The sequence below is a fragment of the Phyllostomus hastatus genome, unplaced genomic scaffold, assembly GCF_019186645.2.
Source record: "Phyllostomus hastatus isolate PE091 unplaced genomic scaffold, TTU_PhHast_1.1 phas_scaffold_39, whole genome shotgun sequence".
NCBI lineage: Eukaryota > Metazoa > Chordata > Mammalia > Chiroptera > Phyllostomidae > Phyllostomus > Phyllostomus hastatus.
In genome coordinates this window covers 11,884,306-11,898,215 of record NW_025334028.1, presented here as the reverse complement: position 1 = coordinate 11,898,215, position 13,910 = coordinate 11,884,306, and the positions used below count along the sequence as shown (strand labels likewise).

Genomic DNA, 13,910 nt, shown 5'->3' with positions numbered 1-13,910 from the left:
GGTGAGGAGAAATAGGTCAACAAACCAGAAACTCAGGGTCAGAGAGGCTCCTGAGAAAGAAAGCATCTGCAAAATTAATGCATAACACCTGAATTTCAGAAGAGGCCTTGAGTTCAGTTTAGAGATGGGAACTGTTAAACCCCAGAACTTAACCAATTAGGGCGGGCTCCTAGTAGCAGAATGAAATAAGCAAGAAGGAGACAGAGGCCTCCCCATCTGCAAGAGGCCAGTGAGAAATGGCAGTGGAGAAGTTAAGCCATGCTGCAGGTTTACACAGGAAAATCTGTGTGCAAAACATTGGGACTAAGGAAATGACAATGTGTGTTCAGGGTATAGAGAGTAATCAGCAAGAAAGAAACACAATTTATGGGAGTAATGCAGAGTCCAACATATGCTGAATGGGCAATATATAAAGAGAAGGTGGGCCTCTGCATGTTCTGCCAGAATTTGGGAAATGGGCTAGCAAGATAAGCAGAATCTTGGTTTTAGCACAAAACATCCTGAGAACGTAAAAATAAGCTTGGAACTGAGAGAGTAAAAATCTACCCAACATTATTAGACTGGGCTAACAGCAGCTGCAAACTTAACAGAAAATAATATCTCTCTCCAGGACACTGAAGCTGTACAGTATCATAACAACCCCCTACTTTAAGTGACTCCTGCCTTTTTTACGTACTGAGGAACTTCACTCTCTAAATCAGATTATCTGAGATTTTGCTTTTTAAAATATTAGTAAAAATTAAACAGCTCATTCTTGCTTGGAGGGTTTAAGGCACCTTGACACGGAATCACTCTCAATTTATACCCCAGATGCAGAGATTCAGATACGAGGTCTCTGACTACAACAGTCCACACCCATCTTAACTTTGCGCCTTCCAAGGACACAGGAGCCTGGGTCTACTTCACAGCCCAAGCCTGCTGTTGACACCTTCAGCCACGGCTTGCTTTGCTTTGAGCCTCCGAAACACTGCTTTATTTAAGTATCACCTAAATTTCTCCCTTTCCCAAAATCTTATCTTGTCCTTTGTTTACTGAGATATTGAGGTAGCTTTGGTACGCAGTCAGTCTCTTTCCTTGTGTTGTCTCAGTAAGTCAGACTGTGTCAGACAACGCGTTTGCTCCTGCTCATTGTAGACTGGGTGGGCTGGGAAAATTCTCATCAATACCAGAATGAGATGAGGCAGCCATGCAGAAACCCTGTTAGAAAGACCAAAGGGGGTCTTCACATGGGGACAAGGTAAGAGTCCACTTACCAGAACCAGGATATTAGAGTAAGACAAAAAGCAAATGTACTTTGGTGTCAAGATGAAGTATTGGTCTGTTAGAATATCTCCTGCCTCCAGTTCAGATTAGTCTGAGAGTAGGGAGATGGTATTAGATGGCAAGGAAAGATTCAGTGTTTTCAACTGAGGAAAGTACAAGAGAAGCAGGAGCTGGGTTCCAGCTGGTTGTCTGAAGTATACGAGCAGGAAAAATGGCCAGTGACAGAAGCTCAACACAGCAGCCCCTGACTAAGGGGTCTGCCTGGAGCCTCACACAGGTAGATGCCTGGGAATTAAATTCTGCAAAGGACAAAGCATTTCCTCACCCACATTTTTTTTTATTTCTTTGAGGGGGAAAATACTAGGGAGGAAAAGAGGGAAAGAGTAAAGGAGGGAGGGTGTAGCCAGTGGCAAAGCCCAAAATAATGGACTTGGTAGTAAAGGAAGCACCTTATGATAAAACACTCTGTAAATGGTGCTTTGTGCTAGAGCTGGGGCTTGCCGACTAGACTAACAGAAAACACATGGGGTCTGATGTATTGTTGATCTTTAGACCTCACACCATTTTTCAGAGTTACATGAATGCCCCATAGGAATTGACCGCCGCTCCCCCATTTTTTAGCATATGAACCCAAGATCTCTGTTCAGAGGGGAGAGATTGGGAACACTGTGTTTTTTACTTATTTCGAGGATTTTTTTTGCCAGCAGCTGTGAATGGATTACTATGAGAACACAATGATATTTTCATCTATGACTGAACTATTCCATTCTGTTCCTGCTCCTTTTATGGAGAGGAAAATTGTTCCTAGTTATTTTGGTCTAAAGTTTTTCAAAACTTCCATTACAAACCATAAAGCAAATTTGACTTCTGGGAAATTCTATCCCAGTTAACTTAAAATGTATTTATATGGTGAGGTATGTCTCTCTAAAAGTTATCTTTTTATAATCTAATTTAAGAAGTAGATTTTATAGAAAAAACCACACTTTCTATCTTTACTGATTTGTAGTATGAGCAGGTGTGGAAGGAATTCCAGGGTCAGGTGGGAAGAATAAGATGACCTCTGAGAGCCAGTTTTGAGATCATGCATCTTCAGAAGATGGTTTCAGTTTGGGTGGTGGGTACATAGTGCAATATACAGATCTTGTATTATGGGAATGTACACCAGAAAACTCTATGATCCTATTAACCAATGTCACCCCAATACATTTAATTAAAAATTTTTTTAAGATCATGCATTTTCAGTCATATGTGGAGCAGCCCATGCAACCAAAAAGAAATCATGACTTTCCAGCCAGTACCACCAGTGCAACTGTAAGAGACTCTTACTCAAAAGATGACGATGTTACTTCGGCCCATTTACTTCGGCACAAATGAATCCTGAAAGCCATTCCCACCACCACTCTTGCTCCACGCCTCCACATATATACCGCTATTTCTTTGTTTATTTTTTTAACCACTGCTTCAAAAGTGAAAAAGAAACTTAGATGTAAGGAGAAACATAAGTGTGAAAAGTAAATATAAAACAATTACTAATGGTAATAATGTTTTATAATGCTTTTCAAAATCAATGGTTTTCAAATATTTTATACTGCAACCAATAGTTGGGATGACATTTTACATCATGGCCTAGGATAAGCATACTTAGACATATTTGTGAATACAGATATAAATATGAAGTTTCACAAAACATTACATATGATGCACTATGTTTTTTTCTTTTTTATTCCTTTGTTTTACAAAATGGTCATAAGTCACTAAACTGATATCATGACTTACTAAATGAGTGATATCCTGCAGTTTAAAAATACTACTATCACGGGCAATATTAGCAGATATCTTATGAATCTTTATTCCAGAAAATAACCCTAGCCAATTTTGTTTTCTAACATCAGGCTTCAAAGTATACAAAGAATCAACTCTTGTGACATTCTTTTCAAGTGTCTCCATTTTTGCCTCAATGGATCAGAGGATAATAATGCCAGAACTGTTATATTAGAAAATCAGGATCCTAGTCTCCCCTTCATTATTTCTGACATCTGCTCTAGATTCTGATCTTCCACCCCCAGAAACACTTCTTAAGATGAAATCTTTATTAAAACTGTCTGAAAATGTACAGACAGTTCTGTACATTTCTGGACAAATAGTCCAGCTCAGACTATTAGATTCCACTACTCTGCAGAGTTCTCTGCATGAATGGCTTAGAAAGTAATGGAAAATAGGAAGAAATCATATTTATGGCAGTTTACAAAATGAAATACAATGACAGCATGGACAGATCTGGAGAGCATTATGCTAGATGAAGTATAAGCCTGGCAGTGAAAGACAAATACCATATGATCTCACCTATAAGTGGAACCTAATCAACAACACAAACAAGCAAGCAAAATAGAACCAGAGACATGGAAATAAAGAACAAAGTGACAATGACCAGAGAGGAGGGGGGAGGGAGATAATGGGGGGAAAGAAGGGGAAGGGTCATCGAAGAACCTGTATAAAGGACCCATGGACAGAGACAGTTGGGGGGTAGATTGAATGTGGGAGGTTGGGGTGGGTAGGATGTAGGAGAGTAATGGGGGAATAATGGGGACAACTGTAACTGAACAACAATAAAGAAAAGAAAAAAGTGATGCTGCTTTCCTGGAAGGTTTACAGAGATTAATGCCACCAACAGGGCCTTGAAAGCTTCAAGGGTGGTGATTCCCACCATTTAACTCTCCTATTTGACCTGAGCAGAAAACAAATGGATATTGGAGAATGACCATGGATTATTGTAAATTTAACCAGATGGTGACTCCTGTTGCAGGTGCTACACCAGGTGTGGTTTCAGTGCTTGAGCAAATTGACACATCCATGGTACCTGGTGTGCATCATTGCTCTGGCAAGTGCCTTCATTGTCCATAAAGATGACCAGAAGCAGTTTCCATGCAGCTGGTAAGGCCAACAATATACCTTCACTTTGTACCTGCACTACACCTATCAACCCTCCAGCCCTATGTCATAATTCACTTCGCAGGGACCTTGATTGTCTTTCCATTTCACAAGATATCATATGGTCCACTGCACTGATGCATTGATGACAATATTCTAACTGGAAAGGCGAGGAAGAAGTAGCAACTACTCTACATTTATTAGAAAGACATTTGTGTATCAGAGGGTGGGAAACAAATCTCACTAGAATTCAGAGGCCTTACTAAAATTCAGGACCTCAGTGGAATTTCTAGGGGGTTGTGGGGGTGTGGAGCATGTTGAAATATCCCTTCTAAGAGGAAAGATAAGTTCCTTCATCTGGATTGTCCTATAACCCAGAAAGAGGCATAATGCCTAGTGGGCCTCTTTGGATTTGGGAAGTGCTATAGTCTTCATCTGAGTGTGTTACTCTGTCCCATTTACTCAATGACCCAAAAAGCTGCTAGTTTTGAGTGAGGCCAAGAAGTAGAGAAGACTCTGCAACAGCTATGCACCAGAAGAAAGGGGGGAGGGGATAAAATAGAGAAAGTCCATTAGGGAACATGTATAAAGGACACATGGACAAAGCCAAAGGGGGTAGGTTCGTAGGTGGGAGGTGGGATAGGTGGGGCATGGGGTGGAGTAGTGGGAGAAAAATGGAGACAACTGTACTTGAATGACAATTAAAAATTTTTTTAAATAAGAAATACAGTACAGATTGTCCATCTGTGTTTATTCAAGGTGTATTCTTAGGTTAAATAGACTAAAATAAGTAAATTGTGTATAGTAGAATTCCATGTGTTTAAAAGGGGGACATATGTACTAATATGTGTATACAATGTTTCTGAGAAGTTCCACAGGATATTAGTAGTGGAAATTGCCTCTAGGGAAGAGAAATGGAAGACTAGGTTCTGGGATGATGAAGATTTAGTATTTTTGTATACATTTTCAGAGCATTTGAATTTTTTATTTTGTGTCTATATATTATTTTGTTCATTAAAAATATCAATAGTTAACTTTTAAACATGTGATGAAGGGAATAAGTACTTGCAACCTCATTGAGATAAAGGGAGATTTCCTTGTGAAGAGTTGTATAAATAGATGTTTATTATAACACCAAAATTCATTATTTCTTATATTTACATGTCTTGTAGAACTTACAAAGAGTTTCACACCCATTACCTGATTGAGTGCTCATCACAACATTTTGAAATAGGTGGGACAAATACTAGAAGACACACTTCATGAAAACCCTGAAGTTTAAATGAGTTCAAAATCTAGAGTATATTTTCGCAAAAGAAGTTTAGAGTGATTTACATGACTGTGATATTGAAACCTGAAATTTCACAGTATTTTGAGTTATCAAGTAGTTTATAAATAGCAGTGTTTTTAAAGACTTCAGAAATATTCCTTGCTATATTGATCTCTTGACAAAGAAACTTGCATACAAGAGAAGAGGCAGAAAAAAAAACAACCTATTGAAACTCTTGGTGTAAAAGATGCCTAATGCTAGAACATAAATTGTCAACTAATGCCTGATAGAAAAGAAACATTAAAGAAGTTGCATCAAAAATTTGCTCGATAGATTTTTACCTTTAAATTAGTACAAACCTAAAATAATTGTCCAAGTGGAAAAAGAGGAAAATGATAAATCATCACTACTAAATCTTGAAAAAATGCCCTGAAATTTTATGTCTATGATTATTATATTTCCCAGTGTCCATGGACAATTCCAATTTACACCTCCTGTAGTTATTGATAGCACTTCTTTTAAAAAAGTATCCTTTACTCTCCGAGGACATATAAATTTATATCCTAGGGTAATAAATTGTATCTCCACCCTATGAAGTATCACAGTCTAGACTCCAATCTTCAGGATCCTCATGTTCTAGTGTTTGGTTTCATCTCAAAACTAAAAATTACCCTCCTTCATGCAGAGGCCGAATGATCAGTGCTCAGATTTTAGTTGCATATACGACTCAAATGAAAGTATGTAGTTTCCAAGCACTACCCACCAGCAACTATTGGCTTTGTGAAAGAGATTGATAGTGAGGAGAGAGTCTCAGGGTCTGATTTGGAAGTTTTGGTTTGTAGGGGTTTAAAAGGGAAATGTTAACCAAGTTTGAATTGGTGAGACTGAAGCAGAAAACAACTTTTTCACTTCACAGAGTTCAAAAATTGAACACCTGCCTCCCAGAGTTTTCATCTGTGTCTTCGCTTATTTATTCCTATTTGGAGAGTGGCTAGTGGAGGCAAGACACTGATCTTGCTGAAGCACTGCATCAGTTTTGTCAATAGTTTCAGGCACTTTATACTAACTTTCCAGTGGTTTTCAGGGATGTGATACTAGATGTCAAATTTTGTTTAAATCAGCCTCTGAATTCTTCTCTAACACTCTTCAGAATTTTCCTAATTTGGAATTACGCTATTCAATAATTACAAAGATTATTCCCATGGTCCAGAAAGATTAAATTATTGCTGCTTTTTTTTGTTATGTTACAGGTGCATTTCCTAGAACAAGCAAATGAATCAGTAGCCAAGCTGGATATAGTTGCAGCATCTTTTACTCAGCAGACCATCTATTTAGAACATGTAATTACTCAAAAGATTAAGGCAAAGCCACAAGTGTTTGTGTGTTTGTTTACTTGCCACATTTTCTAAAGCACTTGGCATTTCATTTGAAGTTATCATGCACTACGTGATTACTTGAGGTTTCTGTGTAAAGTATTAAAGAATATTTTAATTGTCCTTTTATATTTAGTTTATACTTAACTTTATGTTTAGATTTACACTTTTAGCAAAATCTTTTCAGAATATATTTTAATACACATGTACCAAACATTAAACATTTGGATCCTTTCTCTGAGGGAATTGAGGCTTGGACTGAATCCACCAGTTTGACTTAATTCCCTTTGTTTTCTGTGAATGTTTGCATATCTTCTGTTATTTCTCCTCTCTCCTTGTTTTCTTGGAATTTTTTATTTTCTGTCACTGACCATACTTTTCACAAAAGGAATCTTTCTTTTATTCTAATCATCACTAGTTGAGTGATTACTGTCACTGCCTTCACTGTCACTATCACTGTCGCTGTCATTTCCATTGTTCTTGCCATTACCAGACTTGCTCTTACTGTCACTCTCATCACTGCTGTCAGATGCACTGTCACTGCTTTCACTGCTGTTACTGCTGTCACTATCTGATTTGCTGTCACTACTATCACTGCTCTCACTGCTGTCACTGCTATCTGATTTGCTGTCACTACTGTCACTGCTGTCACTACTGTCACTGCTGTCACTACTATCTGATTTGCTGTCACTACTGTCACTGCTGTCACTGTCACTGCTGTCACTGCTGTCACTGTCACTGCTATCACTGCTGTCACTGCTGTCACTACTATCTGATTTGCTGTCACTGCTGTCACTGTCACTGCTGTCACTGCTGTCACTGCTGTCACTATCTGATTTGCTGTCACTACTGTCACTGCTGTCACTGCTGTCACTACTATCTGATTTGCTGTCACTACTGTCACTGCTGTCACTGTCATTGTTGTCACTGCTGTCGCTACTGTCACTGCTATCACTGCTGTCACTACTATCTGATTTGCTGTCACTGCTGTCACTGCTGTCACTGCTGTCACTACTATCTGATTTACTGTCACTGCTGTCACTGCTGTCACTGCTATCTGATTTGCTGTCACTGCTGTCGCTGCTGTCGCTGCTGTCACTGTCACTGCTATCACTGCTGTCACTACTGTCACTGCTGTCACTACTATCTGATTTACTGTCACTGCTGTCGCTACTGTCACTGCTATCTGATTTACTGTCACTGCTGTCGCTACTGTCACTGCTGTCACTGCTGTCACTACTGTCACTGCTGTCACTACTATCTGATTTACTGTCACTGCTGTCACTGCTGTCACTACTATCTGATTTACTCTCACTGCTGTTGCTACTGTCACTGCTGTCACTGCTGTCACTACTGTCACTGCTGTCACTACTATCTGATTTACTGTCACTGCTGTCACTGCTGTCACTACTGTCACTGCTGTCACTACTATCTGATTTACTCTCACTGCTGTCACTGCTGTCACTGCTGTCACTACTGTCACTGCTATCACTACTATCTGATTTACTGTCACTGCTGTCATTGCTGTCACTGCTGTCACTGTCACTGCTATCACTGCTGTCACTACTGTCACTGCTGTCACTACTATCTGATTTACTGTCACTGCTGTCGCTACTGTCACTGCTGTCACTGCTGTCACTACTATCTGATTTACTGTCACTGCTGTCACTGCTATCACTACTATCACTGCTGTCACTACTGTCACTGCTATCACTGCTGTCACTACTGTCACTGCTGTCACTACTATCTGATTTGCTGTCACTACTGTCACTGCTATCACTACTATCTGATTTACTGTCACTGCTGTCGCTACTGTCACTGCTGTCACTACTATCTGATTTACTGTCACTGCTATCACTACTGTCACTGCTGTCACTACTGTCACTGCTGTCACTACTGTCACTGCTATCACTGCTGTCACTACTGTCACTGCTGTCACTACTATCTGATTTGCTGTCACTGCTGTCGTTGCTGTCACTGCTGTCACTACTATCTGATTTACTGTCACTGCTGTCACTGCTGTCGCTGCTGTCACTGCTGTCACTACTTTCTGATTTGCTGTCACTACTGTCACTGCTGTTACTGTTGTCTGATTTATCTTTGCTGCTGTCTGATTTGCTATCATCACTCTCATCATTACCATTGCCATTACTGTCACTATAATTAGCATCTGATGAGCTGTCATTTTCATCATCTCCTTCTCCTCTTGAGTCACTGTCATTGTCATTATCTTTTGAATCATCAGAGTTATAAGATATATCTCCTTGGTTACTGCTATTATGGTCACCTTCAGAATTGGCATCATCATTGCCATTAGACTCATCACTGCTATTGGGATCATCTCCTTGCATGGATTCATCATTAAGCTCATAACTATCATATCCATCACTGTTACTGTCACTACCTGTTATGCTGTGTCCAACATTACTTCCACGTTCTGATTTCTGGCCAGGTCCTTGCATGTTGTCAACCTCTCCTTGTGTCTTAACATTTCCATTGCCCATAATCATTCCATGTTGTCCTTTGCTCTCTTTCTCTCTGTTGACTTTCCCAGCTTCTTTGGTAATATTGTTTCTGTTGCCTCTGCTGGGAAGTTCAATTTCTATTCCCTGTGGAAGAATGAATAAAAGCATTACTTAGTGAAAGTTACACTGCAAAATTGCATTGATCTGAGGAAGACTGACTGAGGAAAGTGACCAGAGAAACAGAAGTTCAACTTCCAACACTTCAGAAACATCTACTTGAGCAAATGTGTGTTATTCAGCACTTGAAAGTTCTCTAGTGTTCAGATTATACAACAACCCACTCACATTTTTACCCAGTAGGAAGGAACTTTTATAAGCCATTACATGGTACAGCCATTATTTAGCATAAGACTTTTCCAGAACTATAACCAAATTTTCAGAAATGTTTGAGTTTTAAAATTGTTTTATCTCAAAGTCAGGTAAGGACTCTGGCTTTCCCATCCAATACTCAGGAAATTTAGGTGCAAAAAATACACAAATGGCTGTCGCGATTTATTTTTATAATACCATTAGTAGGGTGGAGGGGAAATTTTAAACTGTCATTTAAAAAAAATCAGCTTCACAAACTAACCTTATCTTGGCTCTTTCCATTAGTACTTGGCTCTGATTCTTTGGTAATTCCATTTTCCACATCATTGTTTTCTCTGTGATTGGGTTTTTGGGTGTCCTCTATTCTTTTGCTATCATTTCCTTCTGGAATACCATCGGAATCCTCCTCACTCTTGGAGGCATTGTCTCTGTCCATGTGCTGGGCATCTTCTTCATCGTCAGGGTCATCGTCTTCACTACTGATTGAGTTTTGATTTAAGCTATTATCATTGTCATCTTCTTTTCCATGACCCTGACCCTCCTGGCCCTTACTATTATCAGTGTCCTCTTTTCCATTTCCTGTTTCTTCACCTTCATTATCACCAGAGCCGTTGTCTTCATCCTCATCTTCTTCATCCCCACTGGGACTCCCATCAGAATTATCCAGGCCAGCATCCTCTCTATTGCCAGCTCCACTTCCCCCTGGTGTTTCCCCTGCCTCCTCATGACCATTTCTCTCACTTTCTTTCTGAGGTGTTACTTCACATGTAGCACCCTCATTTCTACAGGAATCCCCATTTGTTTCATCCTCGTGGCCTGTACTGTTACTGCTTCCAGCAATTTGATGTTCATCTTTTTCAAAAACAGCGACATTCTCATTCTGACTTGCATCTCCAACAGTCCCATTCTTTGAATTCTCATCAGTATTTCCATTAATATCACTCCCATTTGCTGCTCCAGTATTATCAATAATGCTTACTTGTCCCCTAAGACCATTGGCTGTGGTGCTCTCTTCCTTTCCATGTATCCCATCATGACTGTATGTTCCTGGTCTTCCTGTGCCCCCATTCTCATCCTTGGGGTGCTTCTCTACATTTACTAACATGGAATGTATAGAAGAACTTCTCCCTCCTACCTCTGCCCACTCAGAGCAATTTCTCTCTACTTTGTAACCATCTTTGGTATACTGTTGCCTTCCCATTTCACTTTCATGCATGGGGACACCACTCTCTTTGGTGGTATCGTTAGCATTTAGCTCATCCTGAAAAAAAAATTGAAATAAGTTGTGAATATCATCTTGAAGTAACATAAACTGAAAAGATAAGCATCAATTTTGAGGGAAGGTAATGGAAGCTAAAAAACACCTTAGAATCACATTTTATATCCTATACCTGTATTGGCACTTTTGATTTTGCTGGGAGATTCAAATTCACAGATTTGCCAACAGCGTATCTCTCCAATGGCTTTATATGAGGAACCTAACAAAATTGAAAACATTCTTATTTTGTGTACATGCACATCCACAGACACAGATACACATTTTCCCTAAATGAAGAAAAAAAGGATATAGCACAAAGGCCAAAGTGTGCTCTAATCAGGTAGAAAGAGAAATGGCTTTTTTAGGGCTGATGTGGGATTTAAACTGGCATACAGATATTTTTTTTCACAATGGTGTTACCAATTTTATTGAAGAATTAACCAGACCATTTATCTCAACTACAGAAGAGGAACAGTCTTTTCTAAAGATGAAAAGGTAGACTTTTGATATTTCTGTATAATGAGCCTTTTGCAAAGAACCAGACCCCACTAAAGATAAACATGCCCAAAGCCTCTAGAACAGTTGGTATGACCAGAGCCAGTGCATATGAAAAATCAAGTAACAGGCTACTTCTGTGTTCTTAAGAGCACATTTGAAATAGCTGAGAAAATTCTCAACTATATAAATACCAAAGAGTTCGGTATTATGAAAACATATCAAAATGTTAACCATAGCAGCTGGCTAATAAAATTATATACAAATGGTTGTATTTTGTGAATTATTCTTTGTTGGTGTTTATCTTTATATTCCAAATTTTGTACAGCGAGCATATAAAAATTATGTCTCTGAGTAAAATGTTAGTTTTCTCCTATGTAAAAAAAATTCTATTTTTTCCTATTTTTCTTTCTTGAAAACTTCCTAAATGATACAGGCTTCACTGATATTGGAATGAAGTTCAGAGCACATGAGCAAAGATGAACAAAATCTTTGTGATTTCTGAACACTGAATGTAAATTGATCTCAATGAATTTTAAATAGGAATCCTACTAACATGGATTTTGATTGGAGAAATGGAAGCATGAATTTGAAGTCATATTTAGTTTTGGGAAGACCCTAGAGATATCTTGTCAAGTCTTTCATTCAAATCTAAATGTTTAGGCTCAGTTTATCCACAGACACAGAGTCGTGTGTGTGTGTGTGCGTATTTTCTTTTTTTTTTTTTTGAGGAAGGCTTGCTTACCGGAATGGCCCATGTTGCTGCCCAAATGCAAAAATATATGATTATCTTCATTTTCTTTAGAAATATTAGTTAATGGCTGTTTTTTAAAAAAAGAATAGCACAACATTACTTATAAAGCAAAGATAATAACCACAGTAACATAATATTTGGTTTGTAAGCATTTGCTTTTCTCCTGGAAAAGGAGTATTTATCAAATATGAGAAGGTGCCTGTCAATACTCAATGTTCCTGATACCTGGACTGTTTGTGGAGGTATGGGGGGCATCATCAGGCTCAGCACCGATGTAACCACCTAGACTTTGTCTGCTTCTGCCAGGGAAGGGAAATAGCCATGCAGCCACAAATTCATAATCATAATTTTGTCTTTCTGCTATTCTTGATGGTAATAATCTCTCTTCTGAATAGATTTTTTCTATTTTAAAGACTTATTTATTTATTTTTAGACAGAGGGGGAGGAAGGGAAGGAGAAAGAGAGGGAGAGAGCATCAATGTGTGGTTGCCTCTCATACATCCCTACTGGGGACCTGGACTGCAAGCCAGGCATGTACCCTGACCTGGAATCAAACTGGCAACCCTTTGGTTTGCAGGCTGGCACTCAATTCACTGAGCTACACCAGCCAGGGCTCTTCTGAATAGTTTTAATCAAGAGTAACTAATTGTACTAAGACTGTGCCTAAAAGATGAAGCACTTACCATCCCCTTTCCAAATTCATACAATTGGGCTATTCTAGATTGTAAGGGACAGATGTGAGGGAGCCTAGGCTAATGGAAAGAACATAGAGTTTACAGACCTGGGTTTGAATTCTACCTTTGTTACTTGATGTGTGAGTTGGAGAAATTTAAGTACTATATTAAGCCTGGTTCCTCCATCTGGGATAATAATAATAATTCCTGCATTTCAGAATTACTCCCACTATTTTAGCAGAAAAATCTCTGAGAAGTCTTCACTGACTCCATTTCAGAGGGTGTTTGGTCTCTCTCTGTCCCTCTCTCTCTCTCTCTCTTTCTCTCTCTCTCTCTCTCTCTCTCTCTCTCTCTCTCTCTGTCCCTTCACCCAGATGCTCTGCATACCTCACTGGTAACATATTGTACTGTTTTGAAATAGCCCAGTTACTTGCATGTTCCCCTGCCCTACTGAGTGCTCCTAAGACCCAGGATAATGTCTTGATAGTCATTGCATTCCAATGCACAGCACAGTAAAACACATTTTATAAATATTGTTGATGAATAAATACTTACTAGTATAAGCAATACCTGGCACTATCCTGGGTATTTAGTAATCTTGTAACAAATGATAGCAATGATTATGAAGGCATTCTAAACATATGATCCATTATTCCTGTTAAAACTCACGTTCAGAAGTGGTCTAATATATACTTTAATACATTGGAATAGGCATATCATAGTCCATGTGAATCAAAAATTTAAATTTCTATTTACTGCAAATTGGATTGTTTGATGTAATGATACCATTACTATAGAAAGGAAGGGGGAGTTTTATTCCTATTTCATGAACTCCCACTGGATTTGTAGATTATAATGCTGCATGTTATAAAATAGCCTTTATTCAATTTAACATTGATAGTGAAAACAGAAAACGTCAGTGAACATCAACTGCCATAGACTTATTGGTGTTTCTTTACAGGAAAGAGGACACAGTTCTACAGCTACTGAGAGAAAACCAAAAATGCTTGCTCTTAGAGCTGCTCAACAGAAAGCCAAGACCTGCTTCCAAAATGCTACAG

General features: G+C 38.9%; 1 protein-coding gene across 1 annotated transcript; it reads right to left on the bottom strand.

The window, feature by feature from the left end:
* Positions 1-7,238: 7,238 nt before the first annotated feature.
* Positions 7,239-12,217, bottom strand: LOC123806966 (dentin sialophosphoprotein). The gene is made up of 4 exons (XM_045820451.1): positions 12,167-12,217; positions 11,060-11,146; positions 9,931-10,929; positions 7,239-9,443 (listed from the first exon to the last, which is right to left on the bottom strand). Exons 1-4 carry the CDS (start codon positions 12,215-12,217, stop codon positions 7,239-7,241), a joined length of 3,342 nt encoding a protein of 1,113 aa, XP_045676407.1.
* Between the last annotated feature and the right edge of the window lie 1,693 nt (positions 12,218-13,910).

What these genes read in the sequence shown, in the direction of transcription:
- LOC123806966 (XM_045820451.1), bottom strand. Translation starts at nt 12,217, where the DNA reads ATGAAGATAATCATATATTTTTGCATTTGGGCAGCAACATGGGCCATT. An exon ending in CAGCAACATGGGCCATTCCG is followed by an intron (nt 11,147 to 12,166) that starts GTAAGCAAGCCT and finishes CAATTTTGTTAG; the next exon opens with GTTCCTCATATAAAGCCATT. An exon ending in AATCAAAAGTGCCAATACAG is followed by an intron (nt 10,930 to 11,059) that starts GTATAGGATATA and finishes TTTTTTTTTCAG; the next exon opens with GATGAGCTAAATGCTAACGA.